Source organism: Piliocolobus tephrosceles, chromosome 5 (assembly GCF_002776525.5).
Source record: "Piliocolobus tephrosceles isolate RC106 chromosome 5, ASM277652v3, whole genome shotgun sequence".
Lineage (NCBI taxonomy): Eukaryota > Metazoa > Chordata > Mammalia > Primates > Cercopithecidae > Piliocolobus > Piliocolobus tephrosceles.
Window position 1 is genome coordinate 71,657,833 of NC_045438.1, and position 27,004 is coordinate 71,684,836.

The following is a 27,004-nucleotide window of genomic DNA, read 5'->3' on the forward strand; positions in this document are numbered from 1 at the left end:
GCTACATTTCATCACGTACAAAGTGGCAATGGTACCTATATTTTAAGATTTTTGTGGCCTGGTGCGGTGGCTCATACCTGTAACCGCAGTACTTTGGGAGGCTGAGGTGGGCAGGTCACCTGAGGTCAGGAGTTTGAGATCAGCTTGGCAACATGGCGAAACCCCGTCTCTACTAAAAATACAAAAAAAGCCATGCATGGTGGCACACATCTGTAGTCCCAACTACTTGGGAAGGCTGAGGCAGGAGAATTACTTGAACCTGGGAGGCAGAGGTTGCAGTGAGCCAAGATCGCGCCACTGCGACTCCAACGTGGGTGACAGAGGGAGGCTCTGTCTCAAAAAAAAAAAAAGAAAAAGAAAAAGAAAAATTCTGTAATAAATAAGGTAACATATACCTTGCCTAACACATGGTAGAAATTCTGTAAATGTTTACCCATAAGCTTTGAAGAGGAAAAAGACAACAGTTTTAAACAATAATAGATGTGACAAAAATTAAATTTAATGCTTTGGAACAATAAAAAATAATGTTGAATTGTAAAAAGCAATAAGGTTGGTAGAAATATTAGGAAGAGCAACAACAGACTAGTTAATATCTATGTCTTTACATGTACACTTGTTAAATTTAATAACTTAAAACATGAAGTTTCCAGGGAGAAAATAAGCAAAAAGAAGAAATAAAGTGGGTAAACAAACTTTTGATGAAAAACAATTCTTAAAAAATTATGTAACATATATTCATCAATATATTATCAAAATCTAAACATAATAGTACCCAATTCTGAAGGTGATTTGAGGAGATTTTCTGTGGTATTGATCAATACTTTTTAAAAAAATTTGGTAATAGATTTTAAAAGCCAAGCCAAGGCTCTTATTCCAGACCTTTTAACTTTGAAATTCTAAACCTGGGAATTTTTCAAAGGAAAGATTAAAAGAAAAAGTTAATATACACCAAGATTAAACAGTTCAGAGGAAATGTAAAAGAGAAGCAGATTAATTCAAGCCAGTAATTTTAGATTTCAATAGGCAGCAACAGGGAAAGGACATTCCAAAGAGAGAAAAAAGAGAACACGGGCAAAGGGAAACTCTGGGTTTATTTGGAGAATAAGAATGTTCTCTATTCACCGGAATGTAAGGTGCATGGAGGGCTAGACATGGTCAGACAATGGAAGACTTCAAATTCCATGCCTAGGCTTTTAGACTTTATATTCAGTGAGAAGCTATTGAACATTGTTGAAGAGTCAAATTGTGTGACCAAAATTCACGTACTGAAAAGTAGGATTCACTTTCTTCCAAACAAGGGACATTTTTATGGCCAAAGTATTCATTTCAATGTAGTCTAACATATGGTCTAACATTATTCACTTTGAATAAGTGAGACTCTTTTTAAACAACATAGTAAATAGCATTGAAATTTTATCCTTGTTTCTTATTTTGATTATAGGTAATTTTGATTGTAGCAGATTTCGTTTCTGTGCTTTAAGATGCATTTTAGAAGCATAGAATAAATTTCTTACAATAAATTAATACATCTTGTTAAGGAATCATGCTGTTTTGAAAAAGTATGTTAATTAGAATGTTGTTTTTCACTCATTTGAAAATACTTGAGTAGCAGAAGCACTCTGAAGACATCAGATTAATAAATAATGTTATAAATTCCTAGGGATAGAGAGATGTGTAATGATAAAATTTAAAATCAAAAACATTTCGTATTATGATTCATTTTTAAAATTTTTCTCTTTACAGATAGCCAACTGAATTAAAATAATGCAATTTTAGATAAGATTTATCTTTTTCTAATTAGGGTCCTCTCTCTGGAATGCCAACTTATTTCTATTAATAATCAGGACAGCCTATATGGGAACCAGGATCATCTTTCAAGGAATATGACATGAAACAGAGCAAATGTCACTTTCTTTCTCCCAAGTTGAAATGCATAATTAGCACAGAATAACATATGGAAATTAGTTATTGGGATTAGGCTAGTCTGGGTGATTGTGACTTCTTTATATACACATGGGCCTTAAACTGTTTTTCGTCGTGGTCACTCAGCAAATACTTACTCAGTGTAAGCTGGTTACCAGTCACTTTAATAGATCAATGGGTATCAATATAAATAAAGTGCTGTCAACCTGTTTGTAGTGGATTGAAGTAGATACATGTATCAGTTACGATTTAGTAAAAGAAAACAGAAACCATTCTAGGTACATTTTAAATAGAAAAGAATTTATATAAGAAATTAGGTACTTACTAGAAATTTGGTAAAATCAGAGGATAGAAGTTCAGGGCTACTACTACAGCTCTTGAATTTAACCAGTTACATGATGGTGATTAGCAGTTAAAAAGCCACAGCTATTACTACAGATGCCTTCCAACATTCATGAACACACTAGAAAACCAAATTTTGAATGTATAGTACATCCGTTAAAACTTTCAACCCTTCTGTCTGCAAAATCTTGCTTGCCAGAAAAATACAGCAGGAGATAGTTATCTCTTCATTTCCGTCGTCCAGATCTTGCCTGAATGCTTTTAATTAGCACAATGGACTTTATCATCCAGTACCCTTACTACATGAGATCTGGGAAATTATATTCCAGTCCAGGCAATAGAGTAAGGCTCCTAGAAGGAGGTAAGAGCAGATATTATATGTAGACTAATATTTGCTTTGAGTGGAAGTGGAAATACTTTTAGGGAGGAAAAAGTAGTCATCCCTTTACGCTTATGGAGCTTATATTCTGGAAGGACAGAAAGACTGAACAGCTAATTAAATACTTGATTTTAATTACATTTGAAATAAATAATAAAGAGGGATAAAGTCCTAAGAAAAAATTGAGTTGGAGAATCTGATCTAGACCCGTGGTATTAGAGGATGGTGTTGACCAACAAAGTGACATTTAAGCTGATCTGAAGGCTACGAGTTGACAAAGCAAAAGAGGACAGACGTATTCAAAAAAATGTACAGACAAGTACATTAAAAAAAATGCACATTGAAGCAAATAAGAAAAACAAGTCAAAATGACTGAAATGTAAAGAGTAATAGGGAGTGGCAGATGGCAACTATGTGGCATGAGTCTAATCTAGGCAAGGACCAGATGTAATACCCTCAATTGCTTGCTACCATTTTCTAAAAAATCATGTTATTTAATAATGTATTTGTGTTAGTTCAGAAGTAAATGTTGGGAAGTAGTTACATTTTAACCTTATTTTTTAAAACATTTACATTGTGCTTTTTCTCTCATGAGTAGGAAAATGTGATGTAAAGGCATGGAAGGAAATTCTGCATGCTTTCACTGGGGAAAAGGAATATAATGCCTTACTTGTGTTGATGGATTATCTTGGCAGTTGCCCATTCCATTTGAATTTTACTGACTATAAAGCCCTGTGTGGAAAGTTCACTTGTGAAAACTGGAAAGATAAAGTCAGAGGAAACCAAACTTAGACCGTTCTGAAACTACATACCTTACTTCCTTTACCTTTTCACAGCTGGTATTCTTTTGTGCTGAATTTCCATGTGTAGAAACACTTTATCCAGTGAGCATAGTATTGGATCTCAGATGGCTTCCGTGGAGAATCCAAATTGTCTGTTCACAGAATGTGAACAAGATAAAGTATATCTCTGTAGTTATTCAGACAATAGCAAAACCTGGACTCCATGTAGTGCTAGCTTTGGAGAACCGAGTAGAAAAAGCAGTGATTTTCCTGATGCTTTAGAAAGCAGCAGGCATCTTATAGTAAATAAGTTTAGCTCTATAACTGATGGTCTTAACCATCTCTTCTCCCTTTATTTCTCCAAACAAAACTTCTTTTAAAAAGCTTCTTATATTTCTTTTGAGGAAAGACTTGTACAACCGCCACTGTTTGCCTGTGTGCATGGGTATATGTTTTAATACAAAAAAAAATTGCATCATGTTGTATACACCTTTTTGTCTTTTTCTTTTTCATTTAGTAATATATCAAGGAGGTCTTTCCAAATCAACTCAGAAAGATGGGTTTCATTTTTTTAGCAACTGTATAATATGCCACAGTGTGGATATTACAGTAATTCAATTACTGAATCCTCTATTGATGGATACTTTTGTTGTTTCGTTACCTTTTATTGTTAACAATGCTGCAGTACACATTTTTACTCTTACTCTTGCAATGATATACATTAGAAAAATTCCTAGCACTGAAATTTATCTGTCATGTACTACATGCATTTAAAACTTTGATGAGTGGCCCCAAATTGCCTAATGGAGATATTGTTCCAATTTATACTTCCTCCAGCGGTTGTTACAGGTGGCCCTCCATGTCCATGGGTTCCATGAATTCAGCCAACTGTGGATTAAAAGAATTTAGGGGAAAAAAAAGATGGTTGTATCTGTACTGAACATGCACAGATGACTTTTTCTTGTCATTATTCCCTAAACAATACAGTATAACTACTTATATAACACTTAAATTGTATTAGGTATTATAAGTAATCTAGAGATGATTTAAAGTATACAGGAAGACTGTGTAAATTATATGCAAATATCACACCATTTTATATAAGGTACTTAAGCATCCATGGTTTGTGGTGTCTACAGGGGAAGAGATGGTGTTCCTTGAATCAGTCCCCTACGAATACCGTGGGAAGACTGTACTTTACCCCACATAACTTTGCCGGCACTGGGTAGTATTAACGTTTTTAAGTTTATAACAGATTAACAGGCAAAAAGTGGTACTTCATTATTATTTTGGTTGGCATTTCTTTAATTATGAGTGAGACTGAGCATTTTTTACATTGCCTATTTGTATTTCCTACTCTTTAAATTGTTCATAATCTTGGCCCATTATGTACTAAACTACATGTTTAGTACATACATGTTACATAAACTTTTTGTATTTAACCCTTGATGTTTATGTTTGTTTGTTTATGATTATTTTTTACCATGTAGAAATTCTGAAAATTTATTTATGGTCTCTGGGTTTTATGTCTTGCATATAAAAGCTGTATACCTACTTCATCTGTGATTTCTTCAAGCCTTATGTTTTATTTTTATTATTAAATACTTGATGTTTCTGGAACTTATTCCAAATAGTGGTGGGCCCATCATCTTTTCCTAAATACTGTTTTTTTCTGTTGATTAAAAAATTTAATATACAATATTCTCATATTTACTTGGGTCATTTCTAAAATTCTCTTCTGTGTCATTGATCTTATTGTTTCTTCTTGTTTATCAAACTGTTTTACTTATTTTGTTTTCGTAGAACTCTCCATAACTGGTTGGATTAAACATCCTGATTATTCTTCAATTGTAGAATTTCTCCTGGATAAATTTTCAGTCTTACTTTTCAGGATGAATTTTAGTATTCCTTCCGGGAAATCATGTTATATTTTAGTTGAGTTAGTGCATTGATTTTACACATTTAGTTAATGAGAAATGGTATTTTTGCCAAATCAAGTTTTCCCATCTCAAAATTAAATATATTATTTCTTGAATGTTCTTCAGTAATATTACAAAACTTTATATAGATCTTGCCTCTTATTATTTCTGTTTTTGCTCTTATAAATGTGATTTTTCACTTATTTTATGAGTTATTATCTGTATATATAGTGTATATGTCTTTTTGTAAAATGTTTATAAAAAATATTTTTACAATATTAAAGATTAATATTTTATATTAAAATTAAAGAAAAGAAAATATATTTCTTTCCATTTTAAAAATATATATAATATAAAAAATATTTTACATTATATTAAGGAAAAGAAAAATGTTTTCATAAAAGAAATACTTTTATAAAATATTAAATTTTTGAGACTATCATCTTTCCAAATTCTTTTGTTATTTTATTTAGTATATTTTAGTCAGTACCCAGTTTTCTAAATAAACATTTACTTTATCTACAATAAATAATTACTTTATACTTTTTCAGTATTTATATTCTTTATTATTTTCTCATGGCTAGCATTGTCTGGAACATCAATAGGCTGATACCAAATAACCTTGCCTACTCCCTAATTTTAATTAGTATACTCTGAATGTTCACTATTAAGCATAGTTTGAGATGTATATTGTCATCTGTAATCATCAGGACTGAATGTAGCCTTTTGTCAAAATTCAATGTCTGCACGCCATCATAATGTTCTTTCTTTTTTGAATTATGAAATATGTTAATATATTAAGTGCAATGCCCTTGCATTCTGGGGTTGAAGAATACTTAGTTGTGGCATTTTGTTTTAATGTATTGATAAATTCTGTTTTATAACATTCTTTACTATTTAGATTAATATTTATAAGAGAGATATTGTTATTGTATTCACTTTTCTGCTTTGTCAGGTTTTAATATCAGTGCCATTATAGTCGCCTGTAGAATCAGTCTAAGTGTTCTGTTTCTGTCCTCTAGAGTCTCTTAATAGTCATCTTTAAAAATTTGAAAGCCCAGCTATTAAATTTAACTCTTAAATTTTCTTTCATTATTTTTATCATTATATATAAAGTTTTCTGTCACTTCTAGGAAAACAATATTTTCCTAGAAAATCATCCATTCCAAACAGTTTAAGTGAAATGCACTGAATTTTACAAAGTGCTCTTTTCTGATTCTTTTAAATTGTAGTATTTTTTCTTTTATATTCATTTAAATTGTGGTATTTTCATTTTTCTGACATTGGGTCTTGTGCTTGTGCTGTTGTACTTGTGTACAGCTATACAGATTATTTTACTTAAAGACCAGATAGTAAACATTTTAAGCTTGTAGACATATGATCTCTCTCACAACTATTCATTCAGCCCTCTTGTTATAGCTCAAGCAGCCTTAGACAATCTGTAACAAATTGATATGGCTGTTTTCCAATAAGTTTTATTTACAAAAGCAGGCAGTTGGCACATAGTTTTCCAGCTCCTTCTCTAGTCAGTAATGACCACTGTCTATTTTTGTTTGATTTTTTTTTTAAAGTAAGAGTGTTAATTTTTTTCTCAGTTTCACAATCTTTAAATCATTGGTTCTATTTTAACTTTATTAGGGCTTTCCTTTTTATTACCTTAGTTTTGTTTTATTTTTATTTTTGTAGATTCTTGAGTTAGATGCTTAATTCACTTACTACATATTCTTCTTTAGTTACGTAAGTATTTTAGGTATGATGTTTTCTCATAGTGCAGCTTTACTCTGTCCTATTATGATTTGTAGTGTTTTCATTAATTTTTGGACTTTTGCAGTTTTAATATTTCCTTTGTTTTTCAAGAAAGCCAAGATATGCAGACACACACACACATATACAGAGCATTGCCTCTCTGTGTGTGTTATTTATCATTATTATTATTATTATTTTATTTTTGAGACAGAGTTTTTGCTTTTGTTGCCCAGGCTGGAGTGCAATGGCAAATCTCGGCTCACTGCAACCTCCGCCTCCCAGGTTCAAGCGATTCTCTTGCCTCAGCCTCTCGAGTAGCTGGTACTACAGGCACACACCACCATGCTCGGCTAATTTTTGTATTTTTAGTATAGACTAAGTTTTGTATTTTTAGTATTTCACCATGTTTGCCAGGCTAGTCTCAAACTCCTGACCTCAGGTGATCCACCCACCTCAGCCTCCCAAAGTGCTGGAATTACAGGCGTGAGCCCCTCCTCCCAGCCTGTGTTATTTTATTCACATGTTTTACACCTGATCGTGTCATCTCATCTCACTCTGAATGTTCTTATAGTGTTTACCTAATTGGTCTCCCTTATTTCTCTCCTCCTCAGAAATCTTCAGTGGCTTACCATTTCTTTAGAAGAGAAGCCCAAGTCTTTATAATGCATCACTTCAAACTCATGCATGAAACATAATTTACTTCTGACCTTCTTAGTACCTAGTTTAAGCACATCATTGGCTCTCCTCATCCTGTTTACCTTATCGTATATTCAGTGCACCAAGCTAAGGATTAGCTTGAAACAATTCTAACTCCTTTTCTTTTATGTCATGTTCATCCTCCTTTCTAGACAGTCATCCAGTCTTGGTTTCTTTCCAGCCAACTTTCACCTTGACTTTTTTTGGTTATTTCTGTTTCCCATGCCCCCATCTTCCCCTGCAGATTGCTGTAGTGGCGGATACCTGCTCTAGTCTTAGCACAACTGTGAAGTTACCTCTCTAAAGAACAAATCTGACACTGCTTAAAAACTTAGATTGACTCCTTTTCACCTATGTTTGAGACAATGTAAAGCCTGACCCCAATCCTTTTTTCTAGCTTAATTTTCTTAATTTTTATCCCACACCCTCTGAACAGAATGCCCTCCAAACACACTGTGTGTGTTTAAGCATTCCCTCTTTAACCATTCCCAGCTTAGGTAGTTATATATCCTGCTGCCTACCTTTCACCATTTAGCAGGCTATCCCTTGTCCTTCAAGACCCACATTTTACATGTTCTTTAAAGACTTCTTTGATCAAATTATCAGATCACTGATTCATTCATTCAAGGAACGTGTAGTATCAGTATGAAGAAGGCACCCTGCCATATGTTAGCAATACAAATGTAAATAAGACATACTTTTGTCATAAATGACAATATCATAAATGTAAATAACAAAGTTTCATCTTGGTCCATATACCTCCATCATAAACACATTATATTTAATAGAAATCATTTGTATATGAGTCTGTCCTTACCAGTCTGTAAATTATCCAAAGCTCAGATTTTGTCTTAAATTTCTTTGAATTCCTAGGATCTAATATATTATAAATACGTGTTTCTTATTTAATTGACCTCTCTGATTCTTTACAATGCTTTTTTTTTTTTTTTTTTTTTTTTTTTTGGTCTGTTAGTGACTATCATGTTTCATAAATTTGTTAGGAGGTACTCTTCTTAGGAATGTAAATAATTTAGTGCAATAACAAATATGAGGTTGCTTAGCACTGAATAGTCTCATGAGGTCAAATTGTACAGCTGTACTACAAACCGGTGGAGAAAAACATCACTGCAAATATTCTTCTGTAAAAAACTTCACTCCTTATACTTTTGTGTGCAGTAGAATAACTTGAGGAGCTGATTAGATATACACATCCAAAAACTTGAAAGATGTTTAACATCATTAACTGTTAAGCAAACTTATGTTAAAACCATGGTAAGATGCCACCACACACCTATTACAATGGCTAAAATAAAAAATAATAATTATATAATGTATGGGAAGCTGGCAAGTATGGGAAGCAACTGGAACTGTCATACAATGCTGATGCAAATGCAAAATGTTAAAATTCTCCAGAAATGCTTTGGCATTTTTTATAAAATTAAACATACATTTACCATATGACCCAAAAGTTTCATTCCTGGTATTTACTTTGGAGGAATGAAATCATATTCACATATACAAAAAGCGTACATAAATGTTTATAAATGTTATGTTTATAATTGTGAAAACTGGAAACAACCCTCATGTCCTTCAGTGAGAGGTCCGATTAACAGACTGTAATGTGCCCATCTGTAGCACCGTGGAATACTACTCAGCAATAAAAAGGAATGAGCTCTTGATATATGCAACAACTTAGATGAATCTCAAAGTCATTAATCTGGGTGACAGAAACCAATTTCAAAAGTTTATATGCTTTCTGACTCAATTCATATAATGATCTCGGAGAGAGAAAACTATACTGTTGGAGTACAGATTAGTGGTAGTAGTTGGGAAAAGTTTAACTGTAAAGAAATCACATGAGGGGATTTTTTAGGGTAGAGAAACTCTTCTTGATTATGATGGTAGTTATGCAAATCTAAAACAAACGTGTGTTAAAATTCTTAGACGTGTACACTAAGTGGAAAAATAGTTTTGCTTTATAATGATTTTTAAAATCAGATTTTAAAATCAAATGAGGAACATCCCTGGGCCTCATCTCCAGGGATTCCAGTTCATTTTTTTTTTTTTTTTTTTTTTTTTTTTTTTTCTTTTTTTTTTTTTTTTTTTTTTTTGAGACTGTCACCCAGGCTGGAGTTCACTGGCGCGATCTTGGCTCACTGCAGCCTCCGCCTCCTGGGTTCAAGTGATTCTCCTGCCTTAGCCTCCTGAGTAGCTGGGACTACAGGCACACACCACCACGCCCGGCTATTTTTTTTTTTTTTTTTTTCAGTAGAGACAGAGTTTCACCGTGTTAGCCAGGATGGTCTTGATCTCCTGACCTCGTGATCTGCCCACCTCACCCTCCCAAAGTGCTGGGATTACAGGCGTGAGCCACTGTGCCTGGCCAGATTCCAGTTCATTTTTCTTGTGAGCTAAGGCAGACCACATATGGAAAATTCAGATTTGAAGATAGTTAAGAATAAAAAACCCAGACTTATTTTAAGATTGTTGTCACTTCAAGTCTGTAATAAACCAATAAAAATAAAACAATGCACATGGTATGCAAGAATAGAAGTAGAAGTGACTCCTACCTCCTCGTAGTTCCTCACAGAGACCAGAGAGATATGCCCAGTTGGTGGCCACTGGTGCTGGTTGAATGTGAAACCCATGTGATCAAGTGGGAGGTAGGTACTATGGCAGTACTCCCAAGATCCACCTGCTACTTTATAAGAAACATTTCTATCACAGATACATACTTCCCTTGTTTAACGTCTTACTGTGTCATTGGTGCCACAGCAGACCTAGCCATGTCTTACCTCAAGTGGGGTTTGACTAAGGAATCTATATTTATAAGAAGGACAGCAGAACATTTCAATGCAGGGAGTCCGCAGATAGCAGACTTCACCTAAAACCAAACAGCAATCCAGCAATATGATTTGTACAGAATATCACCTCCAACCAGTAGTTTTAGTTTCCTCTGTTGGCTTTGAATGTCCACTCTTAAATATTAGAGAAGAAATGAAGTAAATGAAATGTTTCTCCTCTCCCTACCTTTAGCCTCTGAAGGAGCTCTTAGCAAATACACCACAATTAGACTTTTTTCCATGTTCATAAGAGCTGCTTTAAGATTACAGTAACAATATCGCTTGTCTGAAAAGATGAAAGCTGAGACAATGAGATCCAATTGTAATTAGTTGTAAAGTATATGTATAAAATAATTTCTAACAGGCTGACTGCACTGCACAAGAATAAAATAAAATACACCCCCTTGAAACTTTAAGAAGCTCTCCTGGTTTATGTTTGTATATGTATTTTGTTTGGAACCCTAAAGAGGCTCAAAATGTGTAAGTTGTTATTTACTTGGCTGGCCACTAGATGGTGTGGTTTGTTAATGCATTACTTTTGGTTTTATAATTGAGGCATATTTCATGGAATGCTATTTTCTTAGATAATTTTATTAAATATTATTAACTTAGAAGTTTAAAATTTTAAGTGACCTGAGAGATAATCAGTATGGCAAAGTCTAGACTGGAACCCCAGTCCCCTAAAATCTTACTCCCTACCATTGTCCAGCCCTTAAGTAAAAAGTGTGGGGAAAAAACTGTTCAAAAAGAAGCTCTTGAATTGATCATGAGATTTTGAGACCAATAGCAAAAAAACACATGATGTGATGGCCAAACAGAAGCTTTAACTATGTAAACATTTCTTTAAATGTTAGTTTTTCATAAAAATTCTTTCTATTGTATAGTGAATCTTCAGTGAGTCTTTTAAGACCTTCTGCTACAGCAGTTACACAGGTGGCATATAAGTATACTAAATCTCACCTCTGGACTCCGATTAAGCCAAAGAACAGAAGTAATGTTACAGTAGTCCCCCCTTATCCATGGGGCATATTTCCAAGATATGAAACCACAGATACTAGTGAACTAACTTGATGGCTGTCAATTAAGATACATTTCTGTTCATGTCTTCCAATAAAAAATTTAATGCCTTTTTCCTCTTAACTATTTATCAAATATTGTAGCTGTAACTTTTGCAATTTGAAACATTAATAACACAAATTTCTTTTTTCTTCTTTGCAATTTCACGAATAGAAGATTTGTTGCTCTTACCATCAATTTTAGCAATCAGCATACAATTTTGTTTTTCTTTCCTTAAGTTGAAAACTTTCACCTTTTCACTTAAAGGAAACACTTTATGGCTTCTGTCTGGCAAATTCAAATTGCCAGCATCACTAATGTTGCACTTCAGGGCCATTATTAAGTAAAATAAGGGTGACTTGCAAACGCTGTGATACTTAAACAGTCAATCTGATAACCAAGCCTACTACTACATGACTAATGGGTGAGGAGTGTCTACAGCTTATATATGCTGAACAAAGTGATGATTCATTTTCTGGGCTGGATGGAATAGGACAGTGTGAGATTTCATCAGGCTACTCAGAAGAGCACGCAACTTAAATCATGATTTATTTATTTCTGGAATATTCTATTTAATATTTTTGGACCACAGTTGACCTCAGGTAATGGAAACCACAGAAAGCAAAACTACAGATAAGGAAGGACTACTGTATACTCACTGCACATGTGTAGTTGAGGAGCTAAAACAGATGTCAATGCTTTGCTGTCAAAGATCACCAAGAACACAGCTGTAGGTGAACAAAGCTGGATTTATTGACTTACTGCAATGAGGAACATCACAGGGGAAGCATCATGGGGATCTCAATAAGAAAGGAGAAGGCCTCAAAGGCAGTGGGTCTGGAATAAAAGTGTAAAGGCTCTGAAGTAGATATGGACTTGTCAGAAAATATACTCAGAAAAGCCAGCCATTGTGGCTGGGCTGGATGAGGTAAGGAAATGAGATTGGTTTTTGTAGGGCCTTGCACTGTAATGTCTCTGGCCTTTACTCTTAAGGAGTTAAGAAGCCACTGAGATTTAGTTTTATTTTGAATAGCATATTTTTTGAAGGCTAAGAAACACATAATACTGACTGATTGCAAAAAGGGACTTCTGGATGAAAGAGACACTTGCTTTTCACCTCTTTTCTTTTGAATTTTGTGACATATTTTGGTATTACCTATTTTTTGAGATAAGTAACATTATTTTTTATGATTTTATATAAAGCATTATATACTAAGACTTAGTAATACCTTAATGCTTAAAAATAATTTTCTGATTTCTTTGATAAAACTCATACAACAGAAATGCTAAATAACAGTTGCTTTTAAATGCTAAATAATACTCTTACACTTTCTTGGTATCTAGGTACAAAGGTCGAGAAATAAGCAAGTACGAGAATTATTCCCAGATGGTTTTAGTATTCATCATGCAGGAATGCTTCGGCAGGACAGAAATTTAGTTGAAAACTTGTTTTCTAATGGGCATATCAAAGTCCTAGTGTGTACAGCTACATTAGCCTGGGGTGTCAATCTTCCCGCCCATGCTGTTATTATTAAGGTAAGAGCTTACCTTCCTTGATATATGGATTTGTGTGTGTCTTAAAGCAAACCTCTTGGTTGATTTATTTAGAAAAATATTGTGATTTGTCTGTTTCCTTCACTTTGAATGTTATTTATAAAAGGTCAGAATTATTTTCTCCAATAAGAATCTAGTTTATATTGTGAAAATTTAACTCTATCACAGATGATGAAAGGATTAGTTAAAGTACACTTTTGAGATCTTGCCATATTTGCCTAATTTCAGTATTCAGTTCATCAGGATTATATTTGTGTGTGTTTATGTAAATTTTTGTTAACTTTTCCTCATCTAGGGAACACAAATATATGCTGCAAAAAGAGGCTCCTTTGTTGACCTTGGAATTTTAGATGTCATGCAGATATTTGGTCGAGCTGGACGACCACAATTTGACAAATTTGGGGAAGGAATCATTATAACAACGCATGATAAACTCAGCCATTACCTCACTTTGCTCACTCAACGAAACCCAATTGAGAGTCAGTTTCTGGAAAGCCTTGCAGATAACCTAAATGCGGAGGTAAGATCTAATGAGTAAAAGTTTGGAATAGAATCATCAGCCTTAAGAATGACCAAGAAAATATGTAACAAACCCGCACGTTGTGCACATGTACTCTATAACTTAAAGTATAATAAAAAATAAAAATAAAAATAAATAAAAATAAAAGAATGACCAAGAAAGATAAAGGTTGAGTTGGTTGCTATTTTGTAGTGTTTAGGATTACAGCCTATGTCATATAGTTATAAGACAAAACAGGCTGAATGGCATTATTGTTGATTAATTCAGAGGATTATAGAATGATAACTGATAAAAAACTATTGCTAAAAGACCATATTTTTAAACTATGAAGCTTTGCTAGATACCAGAAGTCTAACAAAGACTATAGAAAATATGGAAACAAATAGCAATAATAACTAATATTTGGCACTTTTACAAAGTTTTACATGAAATTTTTATTAAAGATTTAATAAAATTTATAAAACTCTTTTAGCTCTATTAGGTCAGTTGATTAACTTTGCTATACACAATGTGATTGAGCTAGATTGTGATAATTTGTTTTGCGCGTGTGTGTGTGTGTCTGTGTGTGTCTGTGTGTGACTTTTATGTTAAGATTTACATAGCAGACCCTGGAAGCGTAGGTAACATCTTAACTGATAAAGAAAATAAACATTCTTAAAATTTAGAGTATATGTATAGAACATTCAAATCAGGTTTGACTGTTTTTGTGACATTTTAAATTATAATTTGGTATTCAACACTTTGCTAGTTCAGTATTCTTTCATACCTTTAAAGTTGACTCAAACAATACTTGAAAGTAGGGAGGATGTAAATATTAAGTAAATGACTGCTTTGAAATATTTATAATCAAATACTGCTTATTATATACAAAGTCCTATATTAGGTACTTCTTAAATAGCTTATAGAAATTTAATCTAACATTCCATTCATATTATTTATAAGTCTTTTTAGAGAATGAAAAACACACTTACTAGTTCGTTTTCTCTGTTATTCCAAAAGGGGAGAAAAAGACATGAAAACACAGTGCAATAATGTTGGAAAGATAGTTCTGTAGAAGGATTCAGCAGAAGGAGAAAATAGGTTTGTCCCAGGTTATCAGGAAAGTCTTGGTTCATGAATGTGGTAAAATTTGATCCAGTGAGCGTATCTTTATTTTATGAGAAAATTGTGACTTTTAGGTGAAGTGAGTAGAGTAACAGCTTATCTAGTGCAGAAGCTCTGTGTTGGAGATAATCCACAGCCAGAATTGGGATGGTCATTCAAAGAATGGATAAGTTTTAGAAAATAATGGTTAGAGAAAATAGCACGAAAGGCCTCATTTTCTATTAGCAAAATTATAATAACATTTTTAAAAACTGAGAAATAAAATTTGAATCCAAAGGAAATATTATTATAGCTCAATTTCAATCCTACTGGCTACTATAATTGTATGGCTTAAATAATTGGGTCTTGGATTAGCAGTATCTAATGTGTGGAACAAAGTCTCTTAATGTAAAATGATAGTAGCAGTGAACTGAGGACCTGCTGTATACCAGAGAATCTGCTCAGTGCCTCACGTACATTGTCTTATTCTCTCAATACTGCTGCTGTGGAGATATTATCCTCAGAGTGATATGTAACTGACCCAAGGTCACTACATTATAACTTTTGAAACTAGTATTCAAACTCAGATCTATTTAACTCTAAACCTAGACTTTTCATTATGGCTTAGATTTCTTGTATATAAAATATAGTAAGTTAAAGGTGAATACATTTGCTTATGTTAATATATAGCATTTGCCCTCTTCTAAGGCCTATATTAAAAACAGTTTCCAAAATGGTAGCCATAATTTTTCCGACTTGCAGTAAAAGGCTTAGTTCTTTTATACACATCATGAGATGCATGTCAACGAAGACTATATCTCAAATGTAGAGGCCTTAAATCCAACGACAAGGTGTTTGAAAGTAACATTCTACAGAATTGGAATGAACTCTGTATAAAAAAGATATGTAGTATGTAAGGTGAAAGAAAGATTAACATAGTTTTGAAGAACAGACTTAAATACTAAAGTTAGATATGAAGTGATATCTTAAAATGCATGTCAAGGAAGACTATATCTCAGTAAACTTATGTCCTTAATAGCTTTTTGTAACTGGTAAAATAAACACAAGTTGGCAATGTTATACAGAAGACACAAAGTCAGTAAAATACTGCTTTTTTCTTCAAGGAACTGTTTTTCTTAGGCACCGTAAAATAGCATCACTGAAACTATTTGATCAAGGCCTGAGAAATTAAAAATAAATTAGGGCCCATACACTTATCAAATATTTATAAAGTACTTATTAAATGTGTGGTTTTCAGAAATGTCAGCTAACTATACGCATAATTCCATTTAGTGATATAAATGGTATTTAAATAACAAAACATATATCTTGACATTTTTCACCAATATAGTGAAGTGTAGCCATTGTTGAACTAACTTGCTCATATTCTAATCTGTTGGAATAGTTCCCTGTTAAAGTACATTTTCCTGTTAAGGAAACAAACTCTTAAATTATTGTTGAATATGAAATTAAATTTGACTATCTGTGAAAATCAAGTGTGAAATTGGTTTATAAAATGAATATGTGCTATGTTCTTTAGGTAATGAATTTTTAAGTCTTTTGTTTTGGTTTGTTTTGGTTTGGTTTTTTTTTTTTTTTTTTTGAGACGGAGTCTCGCTCTGTCTCCCGGGCTGGAGTGCAGTGGCTGGATCTCAGCTCACTGCAAGCTCCGCCTCCCGAGTTTACACCATTCTCCTGCCTCAGCCTCCCGAGTAGCTGGGACTACAGGCGCCCGCCACCTCGCCCAGCTAGTTTTTTTTTTGTATTTTTTAGTAGAGACGGGGTTTCACTGTGTTAGCCAGGATGGTCTCGATCTCCTGACCTCGTGATCCGCCCGTCTCGGCCTCCCAAAGTGCTGGGATTACAGGCTTGAGCCACCGCGCCCGACCTTAAGTCTTTAGATTCCCCAAATCATTGCAAGACTCTACAGTTGCACTAATTATCGTTAAGAGTCGTGCTAGATTAAGAATGTTGCCTCCATTAATATCTTTTATGTCATGAGTATCAATTCTGACTATTACTTTAGGAGAACTGGAGAAATTATTATATTAAGTTATAATTTTAATGCAAACATGTCATGAGGCACATTTGCTTATCGATGCATAATGAGACTGACTAAATAATCCTAATGCTGAAAGGTCGCAAGTCCCATCCATATATAAAGTCACTGAACTTTACACTGAGAGAAATACTGAGATTGATTAAAATTTATTCATCAGACATTTGTACATACTCTGTGCCAGCTCCCTATAGTCTGTTCTCAAACTATGTTAATCTTTCTTTCACTTTACATACTACATACATTTTTTTATACAGAGTTCATCCCATCTCTGTAGAATGTTACGTAAACACCTTGTCCTTGGATTTAAGGCATCTACAGTCTCAACGACCTTGACCTTCCTAATTCTGGCTACAGTTACTCTCCAACACAGATCTTCTGCCCTAGACAAGCTGTTGTTACTCTATTCACTTGTAAATAAAGATACTCTCGCTGGATTGTTGTGGAAATTTAAGAAATGCCTGTGCCAAGGTAGTTTATGGTAAATGATAGAGTCACTTACCATTTTCTGATAGTCTGTTGATATTCAGCCCTGTTCATACTTATTGCCAGCACTGAAATTTTAGTTAAATAATGAATAGTAGCATAGTTTTTATATATATTTACTAGCTATATATATATATATATACACACACACACACACACATGCATGCATACTCACGATGATTATAGTATTTGCTTAAGTTTTTATATGATTTCAACCATGTTTTTAAAGTACATATTCAAATAAACAATTGAGATTACCTTAAATACTAAAGTTGAATATGAACTGATACTGAGTCTTATTTCTAAATTACCAAATTTGTGTGTGGATTTTATTTTTCTCTTTTACTTAACAGAACATAAACTATCACACTGTATACTAATGCCACTTTTAGAAATGTCATGTTAGATGTTTTTCTTTAAAAGCATTTTGAATAGGTATTATGTGCTAGGCACAATGGATGGTGGGTTCATATAAGTCATTGTAGTTAGTTACATATGTTTCACCTCCATATGACCCTGGAACTTCTTGAGGCCAGGGAGCATACTCTATTTGTTACCGTATCCATTGTGCTTTACTTAGCACAGGCTTGTTACTGACTTACTATACGATTTTGAGATGAGTGAATAAATTTCAAAGACGTACTATGAAAAAATTCCTGTTTTATAAAAGGCTCCTGTGCTAAGTAGCCACTAGGTGACAGCAAATATTTACAAATACGTTTTTATTTTTTGTCACTAGGTGGCATTCAAATACTACTCTCAAAATAAGGTATAGCATCATACATTTACCTTCCTTTTTCTGAGTAGTCTTGGCCTTTTTAGTGAACATTTACAAGACTTGCTTTAGTTGATCCAGTCTTTGCTACATACTTTTTCCTTTCCTTTAATCATATCACTGGTAGCAATAGGTAATTTTTAAATGTTAATTCACTGTCTGATTTTGAAAATAATAGTAAGCTTATTTTATCCCTTATAAATTTTTCTACTCATAGGAGTTGTGTGATGTTACTTTAAAATAATATTCTAATATTATAAGGGAATGTCGGTCATTATTTTAAAGTAACATCATAAAGTCATGACGGGAATATAGGTCATATGTCTATGGTTTAATACAATTTGGTCTGTCAAATAATGAATTCACAAAGGAGAGAAACTCTCAGATTTGTAGCCATATCACCAAACTAGTTTCATTTACCTAAGCAGATTAGAAAATGTTTAACTGTTCCAGTTGTAAATCTTCATGAATTGTTGCACAACTCCCACCATGGCTCAATTTTAGTTCTTGCTACTCTTACTTTGGTGGAAAGCCTTACAGTTTACACTAAATATATATATTTACCTACATTATGGATGGCTTGGCCATTTGTAATATAAATTTAAAAGTTAGTAGACAGAATCTCCCTTACTATATTTCAACTTTTGGTCATTTCTCTGTTTTAGTAACAAATAATATATCATAATATTATAATGAAAATTATACATTACTAAATCTCATCTTCAACTAACTAAAGACAATTAACCATCCACATATCCCTTTATTTCATGAAATTAGTTATACAGAATTATAATAAAAAATTATAATGTAGGAATTAAACATGAAGGTTTTACTTTCTTTTATTTTAGGACTAAATTGAGAGGGTTTGTTTTTCCTTTTTTTCTCCTAAGCTTAATAATTTAGGTCCGGAACATCTCTTCTCCTTTAATTAAAGTCTTAGGAGGTTAAAAACAATTTCAGCCAAGAATACAGGAAAAAAAAAACAACTATGAAATTTTACAACATGGGTAAATTTTTAAAGTAAAATAAGTACCTTAAGTAAAAATAAAATTATTACCTATAGATCCATTGGCTAAGGAAATATATTTCTAAGAAACTTTTCATTGAAATTCTTTGTTAGTATCTTCTTCTAATAATTCTTTTCTCTTTGTTATGCAGCTTTTATATGCTATTGTTGTGTTTTTAAATTATTAACCTTTGATTTCATTTAATTAATATATCACAAAGCTACATTAAATGCTATATTAAAAATAATATTTTCTTTCAAGAGATAATCTGAAGAGTTATCCACTGTTTATTATGGTTCAAATGCATGAATATTTTTTCCATAGTTTAAGTTTACTGCTAAATAAAAACCACTCCCTGTTCTTGTACATGAGTTTGTTAAAGAGTATGTATTATTAATATGTATAAATCACAACAAAATCTGCTTTGTTTCGTGCAAAACAAGTGAATTTTTTATTGTATTCATATTACATCTCTTTACTCACAGTCCTGCAGATGCATATCTTTAGAGGTAAAAGCTGATGATATCCCTCTGTGGTTTTTGTGATGACAGTATACAGAATTAGGATAAAAATGAACAGAATTAACAATGTTTTGTTGTTTTTATTCTGATGCACTTAACACGTTTTTCAGTAGTGTAGTCACATAAAATGAAACTAAAATAAATTGTATACTGAATAAGAAAAAAAATAACAAAAATGTCCTTAATGCTATATAGAATTAAACTCTTTTTAAAGAAAAGTAATCATCTGCCATAATATTGAGTAAGTTCAGTTCTGAAAGATAACATTTTTCATGTATCATTCTAAATTAAATGAGGCAGGACTGATTTTAATTGGCAAAGTGTTGTGTCCAGTCACTGTGCCTACCTTTTTAAAAATACTGCACAATGATATATTTTTAAAACTTCACCTCTGACAGAATGATCTTTGATGTAATGTTTATGTTCAACTTTAATACATTAATTTTTGTCATATTTTTGATTTGCAGATTGCTCTGGGAACAGTTACTAATGTGGAAGAAGCAGTGAAGTGGATAAGTTACACTTATCTTTATGTACGGATGAGAGCAAATCCATTAGCATATGGCATCAGTCACAAGGCTTATCAGGTAGAAAATTCATTTATTAAAAAAAAAGTTCAGACCTTCTTTTTGGTTCTTTCATGACATGAGGATAGATATTTGCTTGCTGCTGTTACCTCATCTGGAAAGAGGTACCTAGAAGAAAAACAAGAGATTTAATACTTTTCAAAAAATTAGATAGGCTCCTATAGTTATTAGGCAGGCTATATTTAAATATCTTTTTCTACAAATACTTATATTAATCTTTGTACTATTATCCATGTATTCAAGTATATTTCTATTTGATATTAATATTTTGGTGTGATTTTTTAAACTATGAGAAATTTCATTTTAGAATGAATTAGGTATGAGGAAACTTATAGACCATATTTGATAATCGGCTTAGGTTATATACAATCTGTTCCTCTTATCAAGTCTCTTCTAATCCCTATTCTGAAATTTAAATATACCATTAAGGAGTTACTATCTTAACAGTTTGAGGACTGGAATCAGTTCCACTACTCAAGTTCATATACATAGACTGAGAATTAGGTGAATTTGATAGCAGTTCTTCCTATGAACTTTCCAATGGTTTACAGATTCTGTGAAATCTTGTCTTTCCCTTATAACTCAGCTTCATATATTGTAAATGTATCCTAATTGCAGATAAAATACAGTTGTTGTCTAACGAAAACATTATTCTACAATGATCATATGGATATTACTAGTATTAAGTCAAAATTCATAAAAAAGTTGAACTTTGTTCAAAATTAGAGTTTCCTCTAATTTTGCTATAACTTAGTTTTTATGTAAATCCTGTTGTGTTATATCAAAGCAGTTGCCAATTTTTAAAATTTTGTTTCTTTTATTTTTTTCTTTCCCTATGCAGTGGATTTTGCCACGGGAAAATTGAAACTTAAGGCTTGGGGGAAGAAAAATAAGAAAAGCAGCAGCAGCAATTAGTTCTGAGGCTGTTAAATCTGAAGCCATTATTAGGTTATTATACTTAGATTTACTCTACATGGGACTTAACTACCTTTCTTCTTCTCAGCTGAAATTTGTGCTAATCTTTAAATGAATGTTTAGGTTTACAGCCAAAGTGCTCTGTTATAAAATATAACTGCACTATAACCTGTAAACTTACACATGTAAAGAATATGGCACTAGTTATTCTCATCACAAGTATGAGCATTTTGAGAAGAGTCAGTGGTACTATTAAAATGTTTTGGGAACTCCCCGGAGCAAGATGGTTGAATAGGAACAGCTCCAACCTCCATCTCACAGCGCGAGCGACACAGAAGACACAGAAGGGTGATTTCTGCATTTTCAACTGAGGTGCAGACCGACACCTCACATCTCACACGGGGGTTACACCCCTGAGAAGAAGCTTCCAGAGCAAGAATCAGACAGCAGCACTCGCTGTTCAGCAATATTCTATCTTCTGCAGCCTCCGCTGCTGATACTCAAACAGGGTCTGGAGTGGACCTTAAGCAATCTCCAACAGACCTACAGCTGAGGGTCCTGACTGTTAGAAGGAAAACTAACAAACAGAAAGGACACCCACACCAAAACCCCATCAGTACGCCACCATCATCAAAGACCAAAGGCAGATAAAACCACAAAGATAGGGAAAAGCAGGGTAGAAAAGACGGAAATTCAGAAAATCAGAGCGCATCTCCCCCTCCAAAGGAACGCAGCTCATTGCCAGCAATGGATCAAAGCTGGACGGAGAATGACTCTGACGAGTTCAGAGAAGAAGGCTTCAGTCGATTAAACTCCTTAGAGCTAAAGGAGGAACTACGTACCCAGCGCAAAGAAACTAAAAATCTTGAAAAAAGAATGGAAGAATGTATAACTAGAATAATCAATGCAGAGAAGGCCATAAACGAACTGACAGAGATAAAAACCATGACACGAGAAATACGTGAAAAATACACAAGCTTCAGTAACCGACTCGATCAACCAGAAGAGAGAGTATCTATGATTGAAGATCAAATGAATGAACTGAAGCGAGAAGAAGAGAAGTCTAGAGAAAAAAAAGGAAAAAGAAATGAACAAAGCCTCCAGGAAGTATGGAATTATGTGAAAAGACCAAATCTACGTCTGATTGGTGTGCCTTAAAGTGAGGGGGAAAATGGAACCAAGTTGGAAAACACTCTTCAGGATATCATCCGGGAGAACTTCCCCAACCTAGTAACGCAGACCAATATTCAAATTCAGGAAATACAAAAACGTCACAAAATACTCCTCGAGAAGAGCAACTCCAAGACACATAATTGCCAGATTCACCAAAGTTGAAATGAAGGAAAAAATCTTAAGGGCAGCCAGAGAGAAAGATCGGGTTACACACAAAGGGAAGCCCATCAGACTAACAGCAGATCTCTCGGCAGAAACTCTACAAGCCAGAAGAGTGTCGGCCAATATTCAACATTCTTAAAGAAAAGAATTTTAAACCCAGAATTTCATATCCAGCCAAACTAAGTTTCATAAGTGAAGGAGAAATAAAATCCTTTACAGACAAACAAATGCTTAGAGATTTTGTCACTACCAGGCCTGCCCTACAAGAGACCCTGAAGGAAGCACTAAACATGGAAAGGAACAACCGGTACTAGCCATTGCAAAAACATGCCAAAATGTAAAGACCATCAATGCTAAGAAGAAACTGCATCAACTAACGAGGAAAATAACCAGCTAATATCACAATGACAGGATCAAGTTCACACATAACAATATTAACCTTAAATGTAAATGGAGTAAATGGTCCAATTAAAAGACACAGGCTGGCAAATTGGATAAAGAGTTGAGACTCATCAGTCTGCTGTATTCAGGAGACCCATCTCACATGCAGAGACATACATAGGCTCAACATAAAGGGATGGAGGAAGATCTACCAAGCAAATGGAGAACAAAAAAAAGCAGGGGTTGCAATCCTAGTCTCTGATAAAACAGACTTTAAGCCATCAAAGATCAAAAGAGACAAAGAAGACCATTACATAGTGGTAAAGGGATCAATTCAACAGGAAGAGCTAATTATCCTAAATATATATACGCCCAATACAGGAGCACCCAGATTCATAAAGCAAGTCCTTAGAGATTACAAAGAGACTTAGACTCCCATACAATAATAATGGGAGACTTCAACACCCCACTGTCAACATTAGACAGATCGACGAGACAGAAAGTTAACAAGGATATCCAGGAATTGAACTCAACTCTGCACCAAGCGGACCTAATAGACATCTACAGAACTCTCCATCCCAAATCAACAGAATATACATTCTTCTCAGCACCACATCACACTTATTCCAAAATCGACCACATAGTTGGAAGTAAAGCACTCCTCAGCGAATGTGAAAGAACAGAAATTATAACAAACTGTCTCTCAGACCACAGTGCAACCAAACTAGAACTCAGGACTGAGAATCTCAATCAAAACTGCTCAACTACATGGAAACTAAACAACCTGCTCCTGAATGACTACTGGGTACATAACGAAATGAAGGCAGAAATAAAGATGTTCTTTGAAACCGATGAGAACAAAGATACAACATACCAGAATCTCTGGGACACATTTAAAGCAGTGTGTAGAGGGAAATTTATAGCACTAAATGCCCACAAGAGAAGGCTGGAAAGATCTAAAATTGACACGTTAACATCACAATTAAAAGAACTAGAGAAACTAGAGCAAACACATTCAAAAGCTAGCAGAAGGCAAGAAATAACTAAGATCAGAGCAGAACTGAAGGAGATAGAGACACAAAAACCCTCCAAAAAATCAATGAATCCAGAAGTTGGTTTTTTGAAAAGATCAACAAAATTGATAGACTGCTAGCAAGACTAATAAAGAAAAAAAAGAAGAATCAACTAGACACAGTAAAAAATGATAAAGGGGATATCACCACCAACCCCACAGAAATACAAACTACCATCAGAGAATACTATAAACACCTCTATGCAAATAAACTAGAAAACCTAGAAGAAATGAATAATTTCCTGGACACGTACACTCTTCCAAGACTAAACCAGGAAGAAGTTGAATCCCTGAATAGACCAATAGCAGGCTCTGAAATTGAGGCAATAATTAAAAGCCTACCAACCAAAAAAAGTTCAGGATCAGACGGATTCACAGCCAAATTCTACCAGAGGTAAAAAGGGGAGCTGGTACCATTCCTTCTGAAACTATTCCAATCAATAGAAAAGAAGGAATCCTTCCTAACTCATTTTATGAGGCCAGCATTGTCCTGTTACCAAAGCCTGGCAGAGACACAACAATAAAAGAGAATTTGAGACCAATATTCCTGATGAACATCGATGCAAAAATCCTCAATAAAATACTGGCCAACCGAATCCAGCAGCACATCAAAAAGCTTATCCACCATGATCAAGTGGGCTTCATCCCTGGGATGCAAGGCTGGTTCAACATATGCAAATCAATAAACGTAATCCAGCATATAAACAGAACCAAAGACAAAAACCACATGATTGTCTTAATAGATGCAAGAAAGGCCTTTGACAAAATTCCACAGCCCTTCATGCTAAAAACTCTCAATAAATTTGGTATTGATGGAACGTATCTCAAAATAGTAAGAGCTATTTATGACAAATCCACAGCCAGTAAATGGGCAAAAACTGGAAACATTCTCTTTGAAAACTGGCACAAGACAGGAATGCCCTCTCTCACCCCTCCTATTCAACATAGTGTTGGAAGTTCTGGCTAGGGCAATCAGGCAAGAGAAAGAAATAAAGGGTATTCAGTTGGGAAAAGAAGAAGTCAAATTGTCCCTGTTTGCAGATGACATGATTGTATATTTAGAAAACCCCATCATCTCAGCCCCGAATCTCCTTAAGCTGATAAGCAACTTCAGCAAAGTCTCAGGATACAAAATTAATGTGCAAAAATCACAAGCATTCTTATACACCAGTAACAGACAAACAGAGAGCCAAATCATGCATGTACTTCCATTCACAATTGCTTCAAAGAGAATAAAATAACTAGGAATCCAACTTACAAGGGATGTAAAGGACCTCTTCAAGGAGAACTACAAACCACTGCTCAGTGAAATCAAAGAGGACACAAACAAATGGAAGAACATACCATGCTCATGGATAGGAAGAATCAATATCATGAAAATTTCCGTACTGCCCAAGGTAATTTATAGATTCAATGCCATTCCCATCAAGCTACCAATGAGTTTCTTCACAGAATTGAAAAAAACTGCTTTAAAGTTCATATGGAACCAAAAAAGAGTCCGCATTGCTAAGACAATCCTAAGTCAAAAGAACAAAGCTGGAGGCATCACTCTACCTGACTTCAAACTGTACTACAAGGCTACAGTAACCAAAACAGCATGGTACTGGTACCAAAACAGAGATATAGACCAATGGAACAGAACAGAGTCCTCAGAAATAATACCACACATCTACAGCCATCTGATCTTTGACAAACCTGAGAAAAACAAGAAATGGGGAAAGGATTCCCTATTTAATAAATGGTGCTGGGAAAATTGGCTAGCAATAAGTAGAAAGCTGAAATTGGATCTTTTCCTTACTCCTTATATGAAAAATAATTCAAGATGGATTAGAGAATTAAATGTTAGACCCAAAACCATAAAAACCCTAGAAGAAAACCTAGGTAATACCATTCAGGACACAGGCATGGACAAGGACTTCATGTCTAAAACACCAAAAGCAACGGCAACAAAAGCCAAAATTGACAAATGGGATCTAATTAAACTAAAGAGCTTCTGCACAGCAAAAGAAACTACCATCAGAGTGAAAAGGCAACCTACAGAATGGGAGAACATTTTTGCAATCTACTTATCTGACAAAGGGCTAATGTCCAGAACCTACAAAGAACCCAAACAAATTTACAAGAAAAAAACAAACAACCCCATCAAAAGTGGGCAAAGGATATGAACAGACATTTCTCAAAAGAAGACATTCATACAGCCAACAGACACATGAAAAAGTGCTCATCACTGGCCATCAGAGAAATGCAAATCAAAATCGCAATGAGATACCATCTCACACCAGTTAGAATGGCAATCATTAAAAAGTCTGGAAACAACAGGTGCTGGAGAGGATATGGAGAAGTAGGAACACTTTTACACTGTTGGTGGGATTGTAAACTGGTTCAACCATTGTGGAAAACAGTATGGCGATTCCTGAAGGATCTAGAACTAGAAATACCATATGACCCAGCCATCCCATTACTGGGTATATACCCAAAGGATTATAAATCATGCTGCTATAAAGACACATACACACATATGTTTATTGTGGCACTATTCACAATAGCAAAGACTTGGAACCAACCCAAATGTCCATCAGTGACAGAGTGGATTAAGAAAATGTGGCACATATGCACCATGGAATACTATGCAGCCATAAAAAAGGATGAGTTCGTGTCCTTTGTAGGGACATGGATGCAGCTGGAAACCATCATTCTCAGAAAACTATCACAAGAACAGAAAACCAAACACTGCATGTTCTCACTCATAGGTGGGAATTGAACAATGAGATCACTTGCACTCTGGAAGTGGAACATCACACACCGGGGCCTATTATGCGGAGGCGGGAGGCGGGAGGGATGGCATTGGGAGTTATACCTGATGTAAATGACGAGTTGATGGGTGCTGTGAAGTTGATGGGTGCAGCACACCAACATGGCACATGTATACATATGTAACAAACCTGGACAGTTTGCACATGTACCCTAGAACTTAAAGTATAATAAAATAATAATAATAATAATAAATAAAATGTTTTGAAGGA

General features: G+C 34.2%; 1 protein-coding gene across 1 annotated transcript in view; it reads left to right on the forward strand.

Annotated features, from left to right (window-relative positions):
• ASCC3 (activating signal cointegrator 1 complex subunit 3) overlaps positions 1-27,004 on the forward strand; it is a 389,336-nt gene that overhangs the window by 213,603 nt on the left and 148,729 nt on the right. The window contains exons 15-17 of the mRNA XM_023205913.2: positions 13,031-13,222; positions 13,536-13,760; positions 20,159-20,278. Coding sequence (XP_023061681.2) covers positions 13,031-13,222; positions 13,536-13,760; positions 20,159-20,278 — 537 coding nt within the window. The remainder of the gene's footprint in view (positions 1-13,030; positions 13,223-13,535; positions 13,761-20,158; positions 20,279-27,004) is intronic.